Source organism: Cebidichthys violaceus, unplaced genomic scaffold (genome assembly GCF_023349555.1).
Source record: "Cebidichthys violaceus isolate CVI_PGR_0920_01 unplaced genomic scaffold, fCebVio1.0.p SCAF_52, whole genome shotgun sequence".
Taxonomy (NCBI): Eukaryota; Metazoa; Chordata; class Actinopteri; order Perciformes; family Stichaeidae; genus Cebidichthys; species Cebidichthys violaceus.
The window spans coordinates 884,017-907,317 of NW_027176728.1; the positions used below are offsets into that span (position 1 = coordinate 884,017).

At 43.9% G+C, this 23,301-nt stretch overlaps 2 protein-coding genes and 1 long non-coding RNA gene across 6 annotated transcripts in view; all 3 read left to right on the plus strand.

Moving 5' to 3' along the window:
• rab11fip4a (RAB11 family interacting protein 4 (class II) a) overlaps positions 1 to 2,856 on the plus strand; it is a 17,351-nt gene extending 14,495 nt beyond the window's left edge. Inside the window, exon 15 of the mRNA XM_068731544.1 lies at positions 1 to 2,856. This exon is cut by the window's left edge and continues 138 nt beyond it. The gene's annotated coding sequence lies outside the window, so the exon portion shown is untranslated.
• A 689-nt stretch (positions 2,857 to 3,545) lies between these two features.
• On the plus strand, positions 3,546 to 15,268 carry LOC137888191 (zinc finger protein 646-like). 4 transcript variants are annotated; one of them, XM_068731523.1, is made up of 7 exons: positions 3,546 to 3,867; positions 5,869 to 6,131; positions 6,258 to 6,504; positions 8,113 to 8,202; positions 9,490 to 9,675; positions 9,894 to 10,025; positions 13,533 to 15,268. In XM_068731523.1, the coding sequence occupies exons 1-7, from the start codon at positions 3,613 to 3,615 to the stop codon at positions 13,698 to 13,700; spliced, it is 1,341 nt and encodes a 446-aa protein (XP_068587624.1). In that variant the 5' UTR covers positions 3,546 to 3,612; the 3' UTR covers positions 13,701 to 15,268. The 4 variants fall into 4 exon arrangements, with proteins under 4 accessions (XP_068587624.1, XP_068587622.1, XP_068587625.1 ...); XM_068731521.1 differs by having other exon boundaries at positions 3,552 to 3,867; positions 9,894 to 10,073; XM_068731524.1 differs by lacking the exon at positions 8,113 to 8,202 and adding an exon at positions 8,684 to 8,719 and having other exon boundaries at positions 3,554 to 3,867; positions 9,894 to 10,073.
• Positions 15,269 to 17,899: 2,631 nt separating this feature from the next.
• Positions 17,900 to 22,112, plus strand: LOC137888212 (uncharacterized). Its single transcript, XR_011105118.1, has 5 exons — positions 17,900 to 18,006; positions 19,299 to 19,457; positions 20,288 to 20,446; positions 20,771 to 20,904; positions 21,734 to 22,112. It is a non-coding gene; the product is annotated as an uncharacterized lncRNA (long non-coding RNA).
• Positions 22,113 to 23,301: the final 1,189 nt, after the last annotated feature.

Here is a 23,301-nt window from a genome sequence, read left to right on the forward strand (position 1 = left end):
ACACACACACACACACACACGCTTGTGTTTCTGTAGTTGTGGGGACCGTTAACTGATATATTAGCTTGTACCTTTTTAAAGTTATAATCCTTTTGTGCTTTTAGCTAAACAAACTCATGTCGATTCGATAAACAAGTCAGTCAATAATGGTAGCATGTGCAACTGCCATCCGAGTACATGCTGCACACTCCCATGTCTTGTTTTGTGGACGGGGTTAGAGACGACCTGCGCTTCCTGACTCCTTCACAGTAAAAGCGGTCCAGCGGCAGTGGGACCCGTCGATTAGCGTTAGCAGATAGCTGTGTATTTCCTCGTCAATCACTCGCCTGTGTGAAGGCACTTTGAATCCAGCGAGGGAATGGCGGACCCCGCCACCAACAATAAAAACCGCGAGACAGAGAGATAAATGCTGAATGTAAATAAATGAAATGGCTATTGCTGAAAAATGCCGACCATGAATAGTATTAAAAACAGGGTTAAGGGATTATAACTTTAAACTGAAGCCCAAATTCTGAATGTCCTAAATGTTGTCACGACTTACGACTGACCACACACAAACGTGTGTATATATATATATATATATATCTCTACACCACCACAGCCGGCGGTCTTCATATCCACTAGAACAGAACGCTTGTTTATGATGCAGTCTGTCACTCATGTAGATCTGCTGTGCCATGTATAGTCTGTCCGCCAACGTTTTATAGTTATATATTTGAAACTACTGAAATGTGGAGACTTTAAAATATTTGGTAATACACAAAAGCATATTTTGGTGTTCACTTTGTTTGTTGTAGAGACAGCAGCATTAGTTACTGATCATGACCGTGCTGAAAACCACTGGAACCGATGCTAGATCTAAGGAGCGCTGGACATAAAACTATTAGCGATTTAAAGGGCCATACCAGTGTTTTCATGTTTGGAAGGCGTCTTACCTCATTATAAATGCAAGTTGACTTTCATACTGTATGGGAACGAATAGAAATCTTGTTCAAAATGTGGGGGAGTGGCGCTTATTCGCTTCCCGAGAGTGAGACGCGCCTCATGCCCGTGTGTTCAGTGCAAAGCTGGAGTCAGGACTGGAGTTAGCTTAGCTTAGCATAAAGCCTGAAAGTTCAGAAATACACCCCTATATAATTTACAGGATGTGTGTAGTTTGCTTAATCCGTACAAAAACCGAAATGTAAAACGATAAATTGTAGTTTTAGAGGGAGTTCTGTTTTGCTTATGTTGAACTACTTCTTTAAAAAAAAATATATATATATATTGTGAAATAAAAGATGTGTAAAATGGTCAAAAATAATAAGTATTTGTGTATATGTAGTAAATGGCCACAACATGCGTAAACACTGACATGTGCCCTTTGAAGTGAAGCGACTTCTCACCCTTTAAATCGGCCGTCTCAACACTGAATGTCCACATGATTCATATTTACGCTGCATTCTACATCAGATCCATGTTGAGCTGTCAGGAACCGTCGTTGAGCCTTTTGAGGGACAAGTCCGCGCCGTTTCTGAAGACCGGTGGTGATAACGGTATTTAAAGGTGCTCCGAGCCAACACTATGTGCCAAATCTGAACAATTTACTGTTTTCATGGTCGAAGGGGAAAAAAATCTCTTGTAGAAATTGCAATTCCAAAGCGGTATCGGAAAATACTGTCCTAATACTGTGTACTTTGCGGTGTTCTATAGAAGAAGAAGAAAAAGCACTTACCAGAAGCAACCTACTGGTTTAAAACGGGGGATCTCACTTGATCTCTGCGCTGCCTTCAGTGTCTTGGTGAATTAGGAAAACCACTTTATTCTACCTATGCTGTAAATTAGTCTCACTCTAAATAATGTCACCTAAATGTAGAACTTAAGTATTCGTTCACACGTGCTTCTCACACCCACGGTGTGACCTGGATGAGCTAGCCGAACTGTCATGAGCTCTCGGTTTAGTTTTGCTCCGTTGCACAACATGTTCACTTGGGATTTTTTTTGTTTGTTTTTTTTACACACTTTATTTGCTTGTTCTTTCACGGGTTTTTGTGCGTTTGCATACGAGGTCTGAACATGATGTAAGTGGTCCAGCTTATGGTTTTCACGTTGACATTTTTACTTTCAGACACTGTTTGCGGTTTCACACATTGTAAATGTTGTACAGAATCTAGTTACTATTTACGTGCAAGTCATTTCGCTTAAGAAGTCTCTTAGAGAGTTTTGACACAAAATAAGAAAAAGTATGTGTTTGTAGATTATAACATGAAGTCAGTCATATATATATATAGCACACTTAAAAGTGTCACAGCCAAAGTATTTAACTGGAATAATATTGAACATGATGAAAAAAAAGAAGAAGATAGATCCTAGTCTGTCACGTCTCACGTGTGTTCACTTTGACTTCTTTCACATGTGTGTATCGCACATGGGATTATGGGCGACCATGTTGTAGAAACTAGATGTGTAAATAAAATCCATTGGCTTTGGCATGACGAAGTCGGCCCTGGTTGTTTGTGACTGTTGAACGCTGACTTTATGAGGTCCACCTGTCTAGTTTTATTTACACATTTGTATTAAAGGAACGATCACACAGAGGAAAAGTGTGTGGAGATAAAAAATACATGTGCAGGTGAGGTAGAACAGCTATGCGCTTATTTAAAAAAAAACTCACCTAAAAGAGAGAATATCTATAAATAAAAATAACTATGCAAAATAAAGTATCAACATGTTTCGTGTCCTATCGCATCCTATTTTTACAGGTTATGTGAAAACAAGCCAGGGCATTACAAAGCCTTTGTAAGCTTTTATTTTAGTGAATAAACCATTGTCTCATTACAGTTAACCACAGTGACTTGGGTACTGTCATTAATATAACATGTGGACCACAGGACTGAACCTGCTGCTGAGACGATGAGCGAGAGTAAATGGTAGAAGAGAAAGACAAACGGAAATCATTTAGTCTTTAATAGAACGTGTAAGATATTCATCGACACCTGAGAAATCAAATGATTTCACCGTCTATAGGTGAACAAAGCAAGACGCAGAAATAAGACTTTAATTCAGAAAATGTTTGTTTTTTTGTTACATTTTTCCTAAATTTAACAAAAATATGAAGGACACACTGATTGCTAAAACAAGTAAATATGATTTACTCAATGAAATGATAAGAGTCTATGCTTGACCAAAATATCACACTAAAAATACTTCATTACAAGTCAAATCCTTGCAATGAAAATAAAATAAAGGATGTACTTCTTTTTATTATATATATATATATATATATATATATATATATATATATATATATATATATATATATATATATATATATATATATATATATCTCGTCATTTGTCATATTTATGATGGGTGGTTTGAATGCATACTATTGTATTAGCTCATGTATGTACAATCTGGATTTCTAAAGTTAATAGCTGTCAGATAAATGTGAAAGTGCGAATTTTCGAAATTCTCTCTAAATTGAAGCAAATACACAAAGTACAGCATAAAGTGAAGTAATATCTCGTACATATTTCTGAAACACCTCCTCGGACAGCCTGCGCGTTCACTCCAGTGTGTGTTGTTACACTCCAGACCAGTAGGCGGCAGTAATGCTCCGCGTGCTTCGATATGTCCGCCGCCAAAACGCTCATTTCACAGAAGAAATATTTTTCTTTTCGGAAGAAGATCCCGACAAAGCGGCCCTATTTCTTTTCAGCCAGAAAAAGTCGAATAATCCGAAAACCGACGATGTACGCCAGGACTAATACCGGCAGCACACATGGAGACTTTCAGGACAGAAACGGAGTGAATTACGTGACATCGACAGAGTCTTTCGGCCACTGCTCTCAATTGTTCTGGAAAAAGGATCCCAACGACTCCGGAGTAAGAAAGCCAGCTGCCATCACCGTTAGCTAGCGACCCCGACCAACAAATAGCGTTATCAAACGGCTAATGGAGCAATATTTAACCAACGGAGCGCCATGCAGTGCCTCTCTTGCACACGGGGTTGTTTACCGAGCGTCTGGAATCCGGTTTAGCATCACTGAGAGATGCGAAGCTGCAAGCTGTGTCACAGAGCCGCTTCGTTAGCTATTTGCTAACGCACCAATCGTCATGCTGAGTGGCTCACGGCCTAGTTTTGACTCCTAGCCGCGGAGCTAAGTGGCTAGTAATTATTAGCTCCTGCACACTGTATATTCCACACCTCCCACGAATGGTTTGGTGAAATTGGACGTGTTTGCCCCGCACTGTGTCGCTGCTGTGTTGTAAAGAGACGCCGGAGGGTTATAGCGGGGGGGGGGAGCATGTTATTGTAGCCGAGCATCACCGAGCTAATGCTAACATCAGACAACACTGTCTGCCTCAGTCAAACACAGCGCGGCTAGCAAACACCGGAGCCCGGGCTGAAAAATAATGCTATCTTTTTTTTTTTTTTTTCTTTTTTTTTTTCGGTTGCACCTTGTATAGAAACTACGCTCCGACATTTGCGAACCGCAGAAGGGTTTATTTGAGCAGCTGTGTGCGTGTGTGTGCATGAGGCCCCGCAATATTGTTAGCGAACAGCGCAAAGTAAACACGACCGGGGCTGCCCCACAGGAAACGGGAGCGGAAGACGCCCCGCGGAGGACTTTGAAAGACCTCTTTGTGGTGCCAGACTGTGCGGTTCATTCATGGTAGCCCACAGCCGAAAGATTATCTGCACCGGCGTACACAGGCCCCCACACATTCATTTATATGTTAAACATTTTCTGTTGAATGTCCCACTGCTTAGTTCAGTCCCGGAGCTCTTGTTATCGTTCAGGGGAGCTGGCTGCACCTCCCGGGTGTCACTCACCTCGCATTCCTCGTGTTTCTCTTAAACTGCGTGTATTCAAACGCATCAGCGTCAAAATGATGATTTAACATCATCCACGATCACTGTGTGTGTGTGTGTGTGTGTGTGTGTGTGTGTGTGTGTGTGTGTGTGTGTGTGTGTGTGTGGTCCTATGGGACACACACTTTATTAGCTACACCTGTAAAAAGCTCAGTCAATGTAATCCAACAGCTCTGCCACATATTCTGCCTTCAACATAATGTCCAGTTTTGATTGACGCTGCTCTAGAGGTGTTAATGCAGCTTCATGTTTGACGTCGAGGTTGGTGTTGAACTGGACTGCATCACATTGAGAGGCGTTTCTAATGGAGTGTTTAGTCGGCCGACCCCGGAGGTGACTTCCCCCCCATCAACAAGCCAATGAGATTTTTCTGTTTCTGATTATTATTATTATTATTATTTTTGGATTTTTCTCTTGTTTTGTTCAGAAAGATAATCTTCTCCGCACCTCTTTAGTGATTTTTAAAGCGCGAGAGGCAATCGGCAGAAGTCAAAGTTGTGTCTATAAAGGAACTACACTACGGTCACATGACTTCACGTCAACACACGACTAGTTTTTCTCGCGATAATCTCTCAAAACCTTATTTCATGCACCGAAACCAAAATCTATTGACAAAAACTCCCCAATTGCCAGGTTTTTAGGACTCATCCCCGCCGCTCTCGAACGGATGACAATTAGAAACGCATGTAACCGTAATGCAGTCCGGTGCTACTGTCTGTTTTGGTTTTCGGTTTTCGGCCCATGCAGCTCTCTAACACGGGCAGAGTTGCTGTCCGTGGTGCTGAGCTGCCTCTCTTCACGTTTCCTGACATGTATCCCGTGTCTGACCGGTGTAAAGCCACATTTTATGTTGCGGTTGAAATTTGTTTCAAATGTTTCGTTGCTTTCCTACAAGATATCGCCATGAAATAATCGGCCATTAAAAGTTTGTCTCTCTCTCTCTCTCTCTCTCTCTCTCTCTCTCTCTCTCTCTCTCTCTCTCTCTCTCTCTCTCTCTCTCTCTGCGACAGCCGAGTTCGACCATCAGCTGGTGCGACCAGCTCCCCACGTCCGCGGCGGCCCTCTCCAGCTCCAGTCTCTCCTCGGCGTCCCTCTCCAGCTCCAGCCTCTCCCTGGAGTCCCGAGCGCCGCCTCCGCCTCTGGCGGCCGGCACGACGCCGGACGACATGGACTCGGACGAGAGGCCGTACGTCTGCGACCTGTGCACCTGCGCCTACAAGCACGCCAGCTCCCTGCTCAACCACAAGCTCACCCACAAGACCGGAGACTTCAGGTAGGGACCCCCAGACCGCTTCACGGTTCCCTTGCATCCCAGGCAATCGAGACGCTCAAATGTTGTCGAATAAGAGCTCCTAACCGTCTCGTCTCTTAACCATTTTGTCTCCAAAAAAACGCGTAGGTGCGACTTTTGCAGCAAGCCCTACACCAACTACATGTCCCTTCGCAACCACATGCGAATCCACGGGCAGAAGCGCTACATGTGCGACCTGTGCGGGAAGGCCTTCCGCCTGGCCCGGTACCTCCGCAACCACCAGAGGATCCACGACGACGGGCCCAACCGCTTCGACTGTCCCTCGTGCTGCAAGAGCTACAGGACCATGCTGGAGCTGGCCCAGCACCGCTGCACCGCCGCCTCGACCAACCAGGTGGGTTCACCGTGAGACGCCGGTGGTGGTGGTGATGATGATGATGATGATGATGATGCTTGGACTGCTTGGTATTGTTAGTATAACAATTCTGTGATAGCTTACATGTTTGATACTTGCATGACATGTATGCATTTAGGATGTTTTGCTACGTAAACGTAAAAGTGGCTCAATCTCAACAAATTTAGGAAATGATTAATTTAATATGAAAATACACGAACCAGGTACGTTGGTTAACGATTCTTAAGTTCTTTTCACACTTCTTAAAGAGACAGGCGCTAAAACCGAGGGCTTTCAGACAGAGGGTGAATCCAGGTACAGGATGGCCGTAAAAAAAAACACGCTGCTCACATGATCACAGTCCTGCTCATAACGAAGCTAACTGCTAGTGGCTTGGCATTATGATCACCTTAAGTTCTAAAAAATATATATTAGGGCTGGGCGGTATGACCAAAAATGTGTATCACGGTATTTTGTGAGATTATACCGGTTTCACGGTATATCACTGTATTTTTTTTATCACGTTAGCGCATTAAATAATTAACGCCGAAAATTATTTTATTGCGTGTTTAATTATTATGACATTTTTAACACAAGAACCGTTGTTCACTGGCTCTGGATATATATATATATATATATATATATATATATATATTAGTGCTGGGCAATGATTACAATTTATAATCGCATGATTATTTTTGCGATTAATCCCATTGTTATGCGCAATATTCAACAATGAATTCAAAAGTAGTGTATTGCGCACATGTATTTTAAAAGTACTGCTATATGAACAAAGATGCAATAACAGCAGTATTCCCTTTACACAGTAACAGTTAAAATATTTATTGTATATTATATATATTTTATGAAATCAACATAAAAAAAAAGCAATGTGTGTGTTGAAATAATATTCTATGAATAATTTAAGCCACTATAATTGAATTGAAAATCGTCCCCAGATTGGACTGCTTACTGTAGTACGTGTTGTGTGCTCCAGATATCAGGAGACTGCAACGGACTTTCAAATGAATAATAATAAAAAACTGCGTTAACGCGCAATATTTATTATATATATATATATATATATATATATATATATATATATATATATATATATATATATATATATGTATATGTATATATTATTTGTCTCAATCCCTGATTTTCTGTTATTTTATCCATTTATTTTTAATAGGTCTACATTTTCACTTTCAGACAAGTGAGTTTGGCTCAAAAATAGCTCAATGTTAAGCACAAGTTGACCTCAACGATTATCATTTTTTCTGGACTCTGTACATGTATCCTATAAGTTAAATAACATGAAGGATGAAGTGTGTGTGTGTGTGTGTGTGTGTGTGTGTGTGCAGCACATTCCTCCTGACCCTCTGTCCTCTCTCCAGCTCACCCTTTTTTTTCCAGCCCTCCTGCGGTGGATTCAGGGTTAGGGTTAGTTTAGGGAAAGAGTCAGGCTTTAGAGGTCGGGGAAGCAACACAATTCCTCACAAGTATAGTAATCCAAACCAATCTGTGTGTGTGTGTGTGTGTGTGTGTGTGTGTGTGTGTGTGTGTGTGTGTGTGTGGTGTGGGGGGCGGGGGTTGGTCAATAAGAACCGGTTCAACTGCCCGTCCTGCTTTAAGAGCTACCGAACCATGCTGGACCTGGCCCAGCACCGGTGCAGCGCCGCGGCCAAAAACCAGGTTGGTGTGAGCGTGAGTGAGCATGTGTGTGTTTGTTGGTGTGTGTGTGTGTGTGTGTGTGTGTGTGTGTGTGTGTCTGTGTGTGTCTGTGTGTGTGTGAGGCAGAGTCAGCTGTGAGTAAGGGTCAACTGGTACAGTAGTGTTTTAGACGTGACGGTCAGTTATGTTTATGTTTTTGAAGTGGGATTGTATGACGTCTTTATCAATAGGCAGTGTATTACCAACAGTAGGTGGCGATAGCCACGCCCCCAGTTTGGAGAAACGGACAGGAGTCTCAGCATGAGGGGGGGGGGGGAGAAAAGCAGCAAAACAAATTTAAGACGCCTAAAAATGAGTCTGATGAAGTGTGTATTCAGAATATTCTCACCTCTTCACCTTGCCCTCACAGACAGCAGTTTCCGACGGGGAGCTGAAGCCGTCACCTGTGCTCTCTACAAAGCCGCCAGACTCCATTGACAAAAACTGTCCTTTTATCTTGCAGGACACAGGAGTTGCTGGTCGACCGCTGCCTCGATCGGTTAGTTTGTTTGTCTTAACAGTGTGACTTTGTTTACCTTGAAATAACCAATGGAGTCTTTTGCGTGAGCGTAGATAACCGCTTCAGTTCCCCGCCGCAAGCAAGAGACTGTACAGCTGTCCGCCGGCAACGCAAACCGGCAACAACATTCAAAATATAGCATGCAATTGATTTTTCTTTTGTTTTGTTTTGCCGCTGACCTCGTCACCAGCAGTACATTGCTTTGCTCCTGTGCTGGTACTCTGCTTCTCTTATCTGCTGTAGATAATACTGACTGTGGATCAGCACCCAGTACAACCCACTTCAAAACACCCCAACTGTCCCTTTAAATGTTGGAGTTGACAGTCTGTATAGTTCTAAATTTGCAGTCTGGGTAGAATTGATGTGTGTGTGTGTGTGTGTGTGTGTGTGTGTGTGTGTGTGTGTGTGTGTGTGTGTGTGTGTGTGTGTGTGTGTGTGTGTGTGTGTGTGTGTGTGTGTGTGTGTGTGTGTGTGTGTGCGTGTGTGTGTGCATGTGCGTACTACCGTACCACCCCATCCCTCATATGACTAGTTTTACTAAGAGGCAGTGAAGGGTACCGAGTCCCTGAGACACAATTTACATGCGTAGACTCGAGACATTTCCGCTGAACTGACAAAAGAGTTCATCACATTTGTCCGTCTCCTCCGCTCGTCACCTTCTCCGTGCGTTGCCGGCATGCATGCGTCACCAGTTCTGCGCGCGAAGACTCAAAATGATTTACAGAATGTCTCTTCCTCCTCCCATCCAGTCCGGCAGTCGTCGTTACGCCGCCAACTCTCGCCGTCAGCAGCAGCAGAACAGCGCCAACTCCATGATGCAACCGCCGCACGGAGGACACGGCCAGCAGGAACCTCTGCCCTCCCACTGCGTCTCCCCCATGTCCCAGGGAGGGCCGGGCGGCGTGTCCAGCCAGTCTGTGCCTGACCCCCACCAGGTAGGGCGGAGACGACCCCGGGTTCAAGCTTCGGGGCGCCACCGTTAAGGGTTTTGACAGGAGCGTTTGCCGGCAATGCGCTGAGAGCTCTCTCTCTCTCTCTCTCTCTCTCTCTCTCTCTCTCTCTCTCTCTCTCTCTCTCTCTCTCTCTCTCTCTCTCTCTCTCTCTCTCTCTGTCTCTCTGTCTCTCTCTGTCTCCGTCTTTTGTCTCCCGACAGGGCCGTCCCAGCTCGGTGTCCTCCCAGAGCAGCCAGCAGAGCATGAGGAGCTCGTCCTCCAACAAACACATCTCCTCCTCCAGTGCCACCCCGTCCTCCTCCTACTCCCTGCTCCAGCCCCTGGTGCCTGAGGTAAAGGAGCTGAGCTCGGGATACACTAGGCTGAGCGCCAACCCCATGGTAGGAGAGAGCCGCCGCCGCACCCCCCCCCCCCCCCCCCGCCGTCCGCTGCCTAGCTGCCTCCTCCCTGTCTGGCTACTAACACCGGGAGAGAGGGACTAATACTAATTTCAGCGCTTCACGTGTCCTCCGGGAGCCTCTGCTCTCGGCTCACGTCCTCCCTCCTCTTAGGACAGGACGGCCAGCTGTTTGCGGCGGAGACGCCCGGTGGACGCCGTCTTAGCCGTCTCCTTAAAGTTGGCTTTTAGTCTGTTGCTTTTCTTTTCAAACATATTTTAAACGGGTTTCTACTCACTGAAAGACATTGTAGAGACGAGTCAAATGTCCCGTCGGCGCGTCCTCCCTGCGCCAAGTTGTCCCCGTTGGAGCGGGGTTTACCGTTTATATTTCAACATTAATATTAGATTTTAATCGATGAAAAATCGATCGTAGAAAAATCTATCAGTTGCTTGGATTTGCTCGTGTAAACCCTTTTTTGTATTTATTTTTTTCGTCTGTGATACTAAAACGATATCTCACTTGAGCCCGGCAACCGAATATTGTATAGATATGTTAGACTGGTCTCAGGCCAGTCTTAATTTAGCTACAATGCGTTCTTTAACAAGTCCTAAACCCCAGAAATGAGTCGGCATCTTTGCACTTCCCGTTCTCTCGTCTCAAAGTCAATGTCACACGTTGAATAAAGTATTTACCGTTTTTCAGGCAGTTTGTGGACGCCCATGAGGCAGCCGATCAAATCAAGGAAGAGGCGGGCTTTACTACTTCACCAACTGACTTCCTGTTTATATGTCGGTAGACGCGGTTGGAACGGACATTGATATTAGCGATGGTTCGTTTCCCTCTCCTCCTCATTCAGCAGCTCCATGTCTGCATTGAATCATTTCTTCCTCCGTTGTTTACGTTTGATCACCTGGTTGCGTTCTACCGGCCAAACCCGTTTCCAGGATAGTCCAAACGCTCGCGCTTCAGCTGCCGTTCCCTCTGGAACGCCTCAGGGAGGGAGGGAGGGAGCTCAAGCATAGTTTATTTATAAAGGGACATTTAAAAAAAAAAAAAGGAAAGAAGTTGACCAACGTTCTAGTGGTAAAACAACAACACCACGGCTTTCGGGTAAGTGAGTTGCTAGATTCATGAGCCCAGTGTGTCAAAAGCAACAGACTGAAACCCGCTTCAGTCTTTCTTCAGCTCGGGCTCTGAACTCGGCGGCAGGAAGCTACTAACTTGGGGGCTGTGCTGCTAACTTAGTTCCCGCCTTTTTGACTCTTTGACGCTGATCGCTCACTGGACTCGGTGTCGCACATGTTGATGTTGAAGCTGAGGCTGCACAAGTCAGATTTTATCATATACAAACAACAAGGTGAATGTAACTATTGAATTATCTCAAATCTTCATGTTGGGAGTCTGCAGGTCCAAAACAGGTTTCATATGCTGGTGAATGGACCAGGTCTTTAGGGTTCTAGTGGGTCACGTCAACAATCTGATCCAAAGTCCCAATCTGGATCTGTTTAATGTTAGAATATACAACCCCAGCTAGAATATATGCTAATGAGTTCATGTTGACTTCTCTGTAACGATGCTATAGGTTAACATGACACTTTAAAACAAAGCTCAATAACTGAATATATATACTTATATATACATATACTTATATCATTTAACAGTTATTGTATCTTGATTCATTTGAATGACACAAGCAGACCTGCAGACATCCTGTGAAGTCCTCAAGAAAGATTTGAATCCTAAAAGAAATGTTGCTCAGACGTGTGCAGCTCAGCTCTCCATCTTCTGTCTCCATCTCCACGCTACACCTTCTCCATGTTGTCTGTCTCCATCTCCACGCTACACCTTCTCCATGTTGTCTGTCTCCATCTCTATGCTACACCTTCTCTATGTTGTCTGTCTCCACGCTACACCTTCATGTTGTCAGTCTCCATCTCTACGCTACACCTTCTCTATGTTGTGTCTCTACGCTACACCTTCATGTTGTCAGTCTCCATCTCTACGCTACACCTTCTCTATGTTGTGTCTCTACGCTACACCTTCTCTATGTTGTCTGTCTCCATCTCTACGCTACACCTTCTCTATGTTGTGTCTCTACGCTACACCTTCTCCATGTTGTCTGTCTCCATCTCTACACTACACCTTCTCTATGTTGTGTCTCTACGCTACACCTCCGTGTTGTGTCTCTACGCTACACCTTCTCCATGTTGTCTCTACGCTACACCTTCTCCATGTTGTCTCTACGCTACACCTTCATGTTGTCCATCTCCATCTCTACGCTACACCTTCATGTTGTCCATCTCCATCTCTACGCTACACCTTCTCTATGTTGTCTGTCTCTACGCTACACCTTCATGTTGTCCGTCTCCATCTCTACGCTACACCTTCTCCGTGTTGTCTGTCTCCACGCTACACCTTCTCCGTGTTGTCTGTCTCCACGCTACACCTTCTCTATGTTGTCTGTCTCCACGCTACACCTTCTCCGTGTTGTCTGTCTCCACGCTACACCTTCTCTATGTTGTCTGTCTCTACGCTACACCTTCTCCATGTTGTCTGTCTTCACGCTACACCTTCTCTATGTTGTCTGTCTCCACGCTACACCTTCTCCATGTTGTCTGTCTCCACGCTACACCTTCTCCATGTTGTCTGTCTCCACGCTACACCTTCTCCATGTTGTCTGTCTCCACGCTACACCTTCTCCATGTTGTCTGTCTCTACGCTACACCTTCTCCATGTTGTCTCTACGCTACACCTTCATGTTGTCCATCTCCATCTCTACGCTACACCTTCTCTATGTTGTCTGTCTCTACGCTACACCTTCATGTTGTCCGTCTCCATCTCTACGCTACACCTTCTCCATGTTGTCTGTCTCCACGCTACACCTTCTCCATGTTGTCTGTCTCCACGCTACACCTTCTCCATGTTGTCTGTCTCCACGCTACACCTTCTCCGTGTTGTCTGTCTCCACGCTACACCTTCTCCGTGTTGTCTGTCTCCACGCTACACCTTCTCCGTGTTGTCTGTCTCCACGCTACACCTTCTCCGTGTTGTCTGTCTCCACGCTACACCTTCTCCGTGTTGTCTGTCTCCACGCTACACCTTCTCCGTGTTGTCTGTCTCCACGCTACACCTTCTCCGTGTTGTCTGTCTCCACGCTACACCTTCTCCGTGTTGTCTGTCTCCACGCTACACCTTCTCCGTGTTGTCTGTCTCCACATCCATCTGTCTCAGTACAACACCATCCTCTTCCTCGTCTATCTGAGCTCCACCCTTGTGTCTTGATCGTTGTTATGAATCTGAGAAGTCCCTCTGCTCTGCTGACATTGATATTTTACTCTTGTGCCCTCTCTTTACCCTCCACCCCCTTCTTTCTATCCAACTCCACCTTTTTCTCGACTGTCTCACACCGGTTCTCCCCCTCTGGCTCTCTACCCGTTCTCCCCCCACCTCCCCCTGCAGCCGAAGCACCAGGACACTTTCTCTCTGGCCCCCCAGCGGCCCCTCACCACCATCAACCCCATCGGCCACTCCCTCCATCCGAATGGAGCGCCCACGCTCAAGCCTTCCCCCGTGCCACGCACCATCCAGGCCATGCCCTGGGAGCAGCGCTCCCTCTACAATCAATGAGACCCCCCCCCCCACACCAGGAACCAGCCCCCCCCCCTCACGTCGCGTCCAGCACCACACACCCTCCTCACCCCCCCCTCCCCACACCCCTTTCGGACCCAGCATCGAGGAGGGAGGACTTTGGACGCCCCTCCACCGCCTCGCCCCTCCTTTTGGAACGTTGTGTTTGGGATGGGGGGAGGGGGCGGGGCACCGTTGAGAGCTAGTTGAGATTGAATAACTGAGTAGTTAGGTTTAAAAAGAAAAAGAAAAAAAAAAATGTGTTGCCTTGACCCTCATGTATGATCTATGCCATGTACTGGATATAAGTTAAAATGTCTGTCCCCACACTTAAGAATTTATCTCCCCGTCCTCCTCTCCCACTCTAGTTATATCTATCCTTCCCATTATGAATAGTGTCTCCCCCCCCCCCCTTCCCCTTTTTGTTCCCCCCATGTGTTCAATGAAACAAAAAGCTATTTTCTATCCAGAGCGTGTTCCAAACCCTGAACCCAAGGGATTCCAGGGCGCCAAGTAAATGTGACGAAATTCTCCCTTCGGTCCGATATGTTTTTCTGAACATAAAACCCAACGATTAAGTCAAATGAAGCTCCTAGAAGGGGGGGGGGTTCCTCTGTTGTTTTTTTTAAGCGTACCCCCTTCAACGTGCTCCAGAATGAAGACTGTATATATTGTCCTGTTCAACGGTTCAACGGTTGGGCTCCCCGGTGTTTCAGGAGAAAGACCTCTACGTTGACCACTGACTGGGGGTCTGGCTCGGTTCCCTTCCCTTTAACACACAACTGAAAGCTCACTGGTTTGTTTCTTGGTTCTAAACTTTCGTCCGACTGGTGGCTAGTTGTTGTTGTAGTTCTGACGATCTGTCAACTGCCCCCCCCCCTCCTTTGGTTTTTTACAATCTGACTGTCGACACGTTTGTTCCTCTCACTTTAAAGCACTTTAAGACAAGTGCTGTATAATTATTACTGTCTGACACCCCCCCACCCCCCCCTCCCTAGAGCTGTGTCGGATGTTAAGATGTAACATTGCTTTACATAGACACCCCCCCCTCTCATGGCTGCACCTGGAAGCTACAGTGGCCAAAATGCAGTATGCCTGCAGCTCTGGACCCCCCCCCCCTCCAGTGTCTCTTCCCCTCTAGAAAAACGTCACAAGCGTGTCACGCCCCCAGGATGGATTTAGTTACCGCCCAAGCCCTCAGGGTGGGTTGTTTCACTAAACAGCCAATCACAGTTAACGGCCGAGTAAGACGGAAGTCGATATTTGTTTTTTTGTTATTTTTGGTAAACGGTCATTTTTTTGACTAACAGTTTTAATCATGGTTCCGATATGTAGTTCTGTTACGTTTCTCTCGCTAACACGGTGTTCGTTCGAAATACCCACAATTCTACTGACATTGTATTTTCTCTTTTTAAAGTCGTTTCTATTTTTATTCATGACATGTTTCCATCGTTGCTTTCTCTCTCTCTCTCTCTCTCTCTATCTTTCTCTCTCTCTCTTTCCTTGTAAAGTGTCTTTGAGTATTTAGAAAAGTGCTATACAAATAAAATGTTTTATTATTATCACCACCAGCGCTGCTTTTCTTACAGACGATGACATGGCTGCTTTTTAATTAAATCCTCTTCGTGATTGTTTATTTATGTTTGTTTCTGAGAACTAAAGGGATATTCTTACATGGAGACGTGATTTATTTTGAGCTCAACTTGTTCGCTCGTGTCCTGAAAGTGCTCAGAATAACAGAAAGTTTAGACCAGCTGAGCAAACCGCATCTGGTGATGAAGACTGTGTGACATGGAAGGCTGGGAGAAAGCTCCGGAACAAGCAAGTAAGTGGACCCTTGAGTGAAAACCGAGACGAACCTTATTTGACCGTTTTAACCGTGGCAGTGTTTGAAAACAGCCACCAGAGGGCGACATCGTGAAGTCTGGTCCGTTTATTCTCTCCATAAATAAGAGATTCACAACCGTATTCATTTAGTTATTTTATATTCGCTTTATTTAACTAGATAGGTCACTTGAGAACCAGTTCTTATTTGCGACGACGTCCTGGTGAAAAAGGCAAAATAAAACAAACCTCTCAAACTATCTCATACAAGAATTACAACATAAAATGTAATATGAACAATAAAAGCGTTCAGACTTCTTCACCGCCGATAAATCGTTACGTTCTCTCTGAGTCTCAGCGACAGCCACCGTTTGTACCATTTACCATGTTAAAGAATGTATAATAACATAACATGTGTTAATATATGGCCCTATGTATTATATCATATATAATTCTTCGACTGGGTGGGGATTCAAAGGTGACGTTTCGTCTGGTGGCTAATAAACCTATTTTTGGTCCCATCAGCTGACTAAACTATATTAATACAGTCGGGATGTCACGTGAGATTTTAAACCGATACTCTCTTCTCTCCCATAAACTGTCAGCAGGAAGAACCTTCCCTCATTCAAATCAAATGCAGTCGTAATGAGAAATCAAGCGCGCAGACCGTTAGACACATTCAACTTCATTCAAGTCGAATAAAGCCTCCACGCGACTCGTTAATATGCTGATGTGAACAATATGATCAAACATTATTTTAATGTTGACTGATCTGATTGTGATCCACAACCGGGTGATTCAAAAATCGACTACAAACTTCTGGGGTCCATAAAATTAGGATAGTGGAACTTGTCTCGTGCGTGACACGTGTTATTTCATGTGATACACACTTTATTTATATATTTGAAGTTAATAAATGAATTGAGTCATTGAGTCATTTCACTTTAAATGAATGAATAAATAAACAATTATTGATAATATAATGATTTGTATTAACATTACATTCACAGTCAATCACCTATAAATTAGGCCCCCTCTACGTGTCGTCATTAAGTCAACAGGTGTCCTATACCATTTCAATACAGTCCATCAAAGTACGTGCACGTGGCGGGAACGCGCATCATAATTGAACTCTTAAAGAAATGAACGAGCCGAAACAGCGCGCCCTTCATCGGGCCGATTGAAGGTTCCGGAGTGTTCCCCCGCGCGAGACTCGTGCGCGGATCGCGGTGAATTAATATCCGCTTGCCAGAGCACGCGGCGTTAGTTCGGCGACGACGCCGGTTATCGATTAAAAATCATTTGCCATTTCGATGGCCGGGGCTCGTCTCGGGGCCTCTGCGGATCCGGCTCCTGTGCTTCTAAAACCCGCGGCTTCTTTTACTAAAGCGCCGCAAACCGGCACGCGGAACGGGACTCGTGACGGATCATAATCGATATGCCTACCGCGTGCGTTAATTAGTAACAGCTGTGCCGGAAGCGTTTTTTTTTTTTTGGGGTCAAAACAAGAACACGCTTTTCCTCACGCGAGCTGCACCGAAATACATTTATAGAGGGAAGTTATTTTAGAGGGAAAATTAATGTTTATTTTAATCTTATTCATTTTGATAACATGTAGATAATAAAAAAGGACAAATTAAAGCCGAGGGTGATTAAGTTACAATTAAGTTTATAGGAATTATTGTCATAAGAATGACACATTAATAAGCTGAGTAGGTCGAAATAAAAAAAACGTTTGAAAACTTATTTATACTGTGTTTTTTTAATATTTTATCAGGATTAATAGTTATTGTTGCGCCTCAGCAGGCCTCATCCCAGCTGAAGGCCCCGGCCTCCTCCCTTCCCCACACGGGGCTGCAGTGGCTCGTCTCGGCCGGCTGGTGGCGGTCGTGGCTCGGACTGGAGGAGACGAGGAGCGCTCAGGCTGGAGCATCTCCTCCTCATCCTCTCACCGCAGCACGAGGTAACGGCTCGTTTCATTTTAGGCATCAACAAAAAGTAAAAACTGTTTTAAAAAAAAAAAAAAAAAAAGAAAAAAAGTTGAACGAACAAAAAGATAAGTCATAGCATTTCTGGAAACTTAAACGTTGTTAAATAAGATGTTTAGCCAATTCGTTTCCTATGTAATTGAATCCTGTATGTGTTGATGTGTGCAGTAGCAGGAAGTGGACTGTGTCTCCTGCGCGTTTAGGATCATGGTTCTACACTTGTTCCTACTCCTGGATGCTGTGTTTTCTTCTACTTTTAAACAAATTCTACGAGAAGAAAAACATTTTGTTTTTAAACATCTTTTTTTCAGGGCAGTATGAATGGGCTTTATAAGTGGACATATTCAACTGTCGTGTTTTCTTTCTTTTTTTCCTCCACAGCAGACGACCCCCCCCCCCTCCATTTTGAGTGCTTTGTGAGAGCAACACTAGTCTTCTCTCCTTCCGCCACATGAGGGATATCGGACTATTTGTTTAATTCCAGCTCGCGCGCGGTGAGTCCGATTCACAAATGGTTAAACTCCCTGAAATGGTGCGCGTGTGTGTTTTTTTTTTTTTAATTCGTTCATCCAATCCTGACCGTCCGTAATGAAAACATGCGGTGTGATTGGGATTCAGTGAGTGCACGAGGGGGGGTCCTGCTTCAAAATGTGGAAACTAACATTAAGAAATAAAAAGGAGAAATAAACTCCTCCCCCGTTGTAGAACACATATTGTGTATATATATGTATTATATATTATATATACGGTTAATTCATCGTTATCTCGCTGGGTTGGAGCTTCATTTTCCCTTTCACTTAGCTGGTATTGTGTCTCGCGAGTGAGTTTAATAATTAGAATGCACGCGACGCTTGCGTTTTAACGTTGAGGTACTTTCACTTTTTCAAGAGTGTTTTCATTTTATTGCCACTTTATACTTCAACTCCAACACAAGTCAGAGGCAAACAGTGTACTTTGTACTGACTACATTTATTTTCAGTATATTTAGTATCATTTTAGTTGCTAGTTAGTTCATGGATCCAGATAAATAAAACCAAATATAATCAAATGTTGAGATAGAGGGGTTTTTTTATCTCGTGGGAAAATTCACAAACTAAATAAAAACGAGCGACGAACACATAAATGCATCAACAGTTGTAATCAGATGACGTACATTATTCTGAATTTCAGCATTATTATATATATATATATATATATATATATATATATATATATATATATATATATATATATATATATATATAATATTTCGTTGTTTTTTTTTAATGCTGCTACTTTTGATTGCACGACTTTTACTTGTACCAGAGTATTTCTGCACTCTGCTACTTCTAATCTAGTAACAGAGCGGAGTACTAACTGTGGATACAAAGCTGGAACTTTTGAGTTTCTGATGTTGAGTTTGAAGCAAATATTTCCATGTATTGTTACTATAAAAGTGATCAACACATTTCAGGCAGCGGTGGAAAGTACATTTACTCCAAATTTTGTGGTACTTGTACTTCAGTATTTCCGTTACATGCCGCTTTATAGTCCTATTAAGAGGAATATTGTAATTATTACTGTTGGACCAGTAGTTACTTTGAACATTAAAATATACGAAGAACTTCTGAAGTTATTGTTTCAGATGAAACACTGAACCAAACAGTCAAGTACTCTGCGCCAAGTACTTTGAAGTACATTTATTCTGATAATACTACTGTACTTTTTCTTTTCCAACGTGGGACTGGTGTGTTTTCTTCTTCCATTCATTCCCAGGCTCTCCTCTGTGGTCTTCTTCTCTGAACAGATTTCGTCCATGACGGTGAATTCTTCCGGCTCCGTCCTGCAGGTCTACACAGACGCTCACTATCTCGAGCACATCCTGTTTCCTCCATGTCGGCACAGGAAGTGTGGCCTACATGCAGCGAGGCCCATTTCAGCTGGAAGTGAGGTGTGGATTTGAAAGGTTTGAAACTCGCCCCGCCGAGCCGTCGAAGATCTACTTCAGCTCAAATGTTCTGCTTGAGCACAATTCCAAAACGTTTCTTTTTTTTGATTCCGTCTCGGCAAGTTTGTCTCCGGAATATTCTGCGGGACTTTAAAAGCATTTGGTGCACATTTCTTTCAGTCAGTTCAGCCAGACGCGTGTCTTGTCTTTTGAAAAACACAAAATCGAATTTAAAACCAAACTGCGGAGGATTGGGCCGGTTTGAAGCCTCGACTCCGGCGTTTGTAGCAACAGAGTCGGTGTCGTGGATCAAAGGTAGAACAACCTTTGGAGAAAACTAAGAACAGAACAACGGACACTTGAACATGTCGGACGTTTGAAGGCCTCATTTTAACATAAACACCAAATTTGCGTTCTTTTATCTTTGTTTTTTAAGAAGCAGGAAAGTTCATTCTCAACCCTTGAATTGTCTGACAAAAACAATCCCAACTCAAGGTCCACTTACTGGCATTGTCTGGGCCTTTTAGCAGCATCAAGAAGAAGAAGACAGTGTGATGTGGTTGAAAGCTCAGGGGGGAAAAAGCTACCTTGAGTTGGGGTTGTTAACTGTTTTTTTTGTTTTTTTTAAAGTCAGTTTTAGGAGTTTATGTTACTTTGGTCAAAGTCAGAATGGTATTATGATTTTACATGTATAAGTTGTACGTCAGCTAAAACGTCCATTACACAGAAACGGATCATATTTATTCATTTAAACACGAGTAAACAATTCAGACTCAAGTCTCAGTCGGTCTCTCCTGAAAGAAAACAACATTTTTTACATGAAGTTACTGTGACATTTATGTCTACAGGCGGTGAATGACACTGGACTACATAAACACTACAAAGTAAGGAGGGAAGCGGTTGTAGTTTTAGTGGGTTAACGCGCTGCATGGAAACACTCCCACAACGCGGGAAAAAAAGACTTGAAAACAGAAAACGGTCCAGAAGATCTACGGTTTCAAATAACGGTGAGGCCTCCAATGTTTTTACATGTAGAGCAGAGAGCAGTGAGTTTGGCTGAACTTTAACATGCTGCCATAACTTTTAATGTTTTTCATACATGTATTTGTCTTTCAACACACATTAATTCAAAAGTCTACAAAACAAGTTTATTCTTTAGAACACAAGCTGATATTTAAGTTGTTGTTCTTTTCTTAGATATTTTAAATTATTTATCGAGACACATTTTTTTTTGAGCGGTAAAGAGAGAGAAAAGGTGACTCGACACATTTTAAATTTGTACAAAGCGTGTTTGTCTTTCAGTTTTCTTATTCTATGTTTTATGTTAACAGGTGAACTTGCTCTGACGTCACCGTCTATGGACAGAGAAAACAATAACGTTTTGACCAAAACAGATCTGAACTCAAGGTCCCCTTACTAACTTTTTCAGGGTCACATGGTTGAACGAATAACTGAAAAGCAACAGGTGAGTATAAATTGAGTTAAGATTTCCAATCGAGGTCATTGTTGAACTTGGAAACCTTCTAGATCTATTTAGTAGCTTTTTTTCCCGGAGCTCTCGGTCACATCGCATGATCTTCATCAGCGTACGCCCGGTAGTCATTGAAGTTTAGAATGTTTGGGTTCCCATGAAATGGTAACGGTCGTCTCCGTCTCCTGATGAAGATCATGTGAAATGATCGAAAGCTCCAGATCTTGAGGTAGGATTCCTTTACAACGTGGAGAGTAGGCCTCCAAATTCTTCATCCCTCATTCAGCCACTTGAACACAACGTTGGAATCTCTTCAGCTTGCGTTAACCACAGACTTTGAAAACACCTCATGACTTGGAGACGAGGGAACCGGACGGAGAATATGCTGACTCATTCACGGGTTTTAGGATCAATTCCTGCAGCAGTCTGCAGTTTGAGGTCATATTAAAGGGAGAGAAAAAGAGGGCAGGAACAGTGTGGCTTGTGGATGGTATTAGTTCATTCTGTTTCTCTTCTTCTTCCTGCTAAGTACTCGTGGAAAGCTAAGATTTGAGATGTGCTTGATTCTGTCATTGACAGAATCATATTTAGACTGAGAAAAACAAACGGATGTAGTCTACGAATATAGAGGTTGACGCATGTCTGAAGTCACAATGTAATCTTAAATGGGCTTATGAAGTGATGATGGAGAGCTGTGGGCCTGGGACTACAAAATATAAAGTAAATGGAAACAAAAATGGAAATTTACAGTCAAATGTTTTTGTTCACAAAAAAAAATGATGATCTCATTCATTTGGTTTTGAACAAGAGCTTTCCTCTGCAGCCTCATCGTCACAGGCCGTCTAGTGAGGACCGGTCCTCACGCTCTCTGCGGGAGGTTTTCTACCCAGAATGCAACAGAGGGGAAATCTGAAGGCTCTGGACACCATCAGCTCCAGTTGATGCTCCACCAGCTGACGGCTGCTGTGACTTGTGCCTCTCAGCGCTCATTGGTCGGGGGCTTTAAAATGAAAAGGATGAGCTCGGTGTTACTTGTCATCTCATGCGTTGGTCCCCGATACTCTCCGACTTCCTGTCTGTGGCTCTCAGCTCAAGGTCGCGTTTCTTGGGGACTACTTTCAGCGGCGGATTCATCCACATTTGTCGCTCCCGTGAGTATTCGTTCACTTGTGATTTGAGTCAAAACTGAACTGTTTGTGGTAATAAAGGAACATGTGCAACACGTGAGGCTCACTGGTGTGTTTTTAATGGAGCTCTATGACCCGGAAGGAGGAAGAGGTAAAACCGCAGACTTGCACTCTCAAGCTCAGTCTTTATGTAAATGTTTAAATGACGACATGAGTCCACACTGTCCACACTGTCCACACTGTCCCGGCCCCTCTGGCAGGTAAACAGACAGGGTTGTGGAGTGTGCTTCCATCTTAAAGATCTAGCTGGGTTTGAGGAACAGTGATCAGTGTTTATTGTCTCTCTGACAGCGATCTGGGAGCTCTGTGAACGCTCTCAAGAGGGAACAATGGAAACTAGTTTTCTGTTCTTGTTGGGGCAGTTCTGTTGGTTTGTAGCAGCACAGAGTAGAGGAGGGGCTCAACGACAACTTTCATTTTCAATTTGTTTTGTACAGCCCAAAAATCACAACTTTGCCTCAGAGGGCTTTACAATCTGTACGCGACATCCTCATCGTTAGCCAACCGCTTCTGATTGCCCAAACTGAAAATATGGTTGCCATTTTTTTCTTTTAACCTTTAAGTAATTCAGATACCATGCAGGCCTACGTCAGCTTAATGATGACAAACGATGACGTTACCTCGTCACGCCAGAGACAAAGTCACATTCAAGTATGTTGAACGGCCGCAGAGTATATTATAATGTACAGTACTACGCAGTAATCCCAAGAGGACGACAGAAGACAAAGTAGAAGAAGAGATGGACAGCATTACCCCAGGGTTAGGGTTTGTCTCCTCCTTCTGCATTCCCGCCCGATTCACCACCTTGTTTCTCCGCAGCCCTTTGACCTATCCACCCCTCCCCCGAAACACACACACACACACACACACACACACACACACACACACACACACACACACACACACACACACACACACACACACAGGAAGACTGTTGACAGGCTCTTACGATCTTCCTCCACACACCTTTTCGTACGCTTCCTAAACACCTCCATTGAGCTATGTTTTCATACTACCTTCTTCTTCCACTCCCATCTCAGAGGGAAATATTCAACCTTTCAGCCCCAATACATTTCATAAGTTACGTTACAGACGGATGTTTTCCAGAAAGATGTGATGCCCTGTTCTGAATCGACCAGGACTTTACCTTGCTCATCACACTCGACGGAAACTAAACGAAACTCCAGAAAAGGTCAGTGCCACA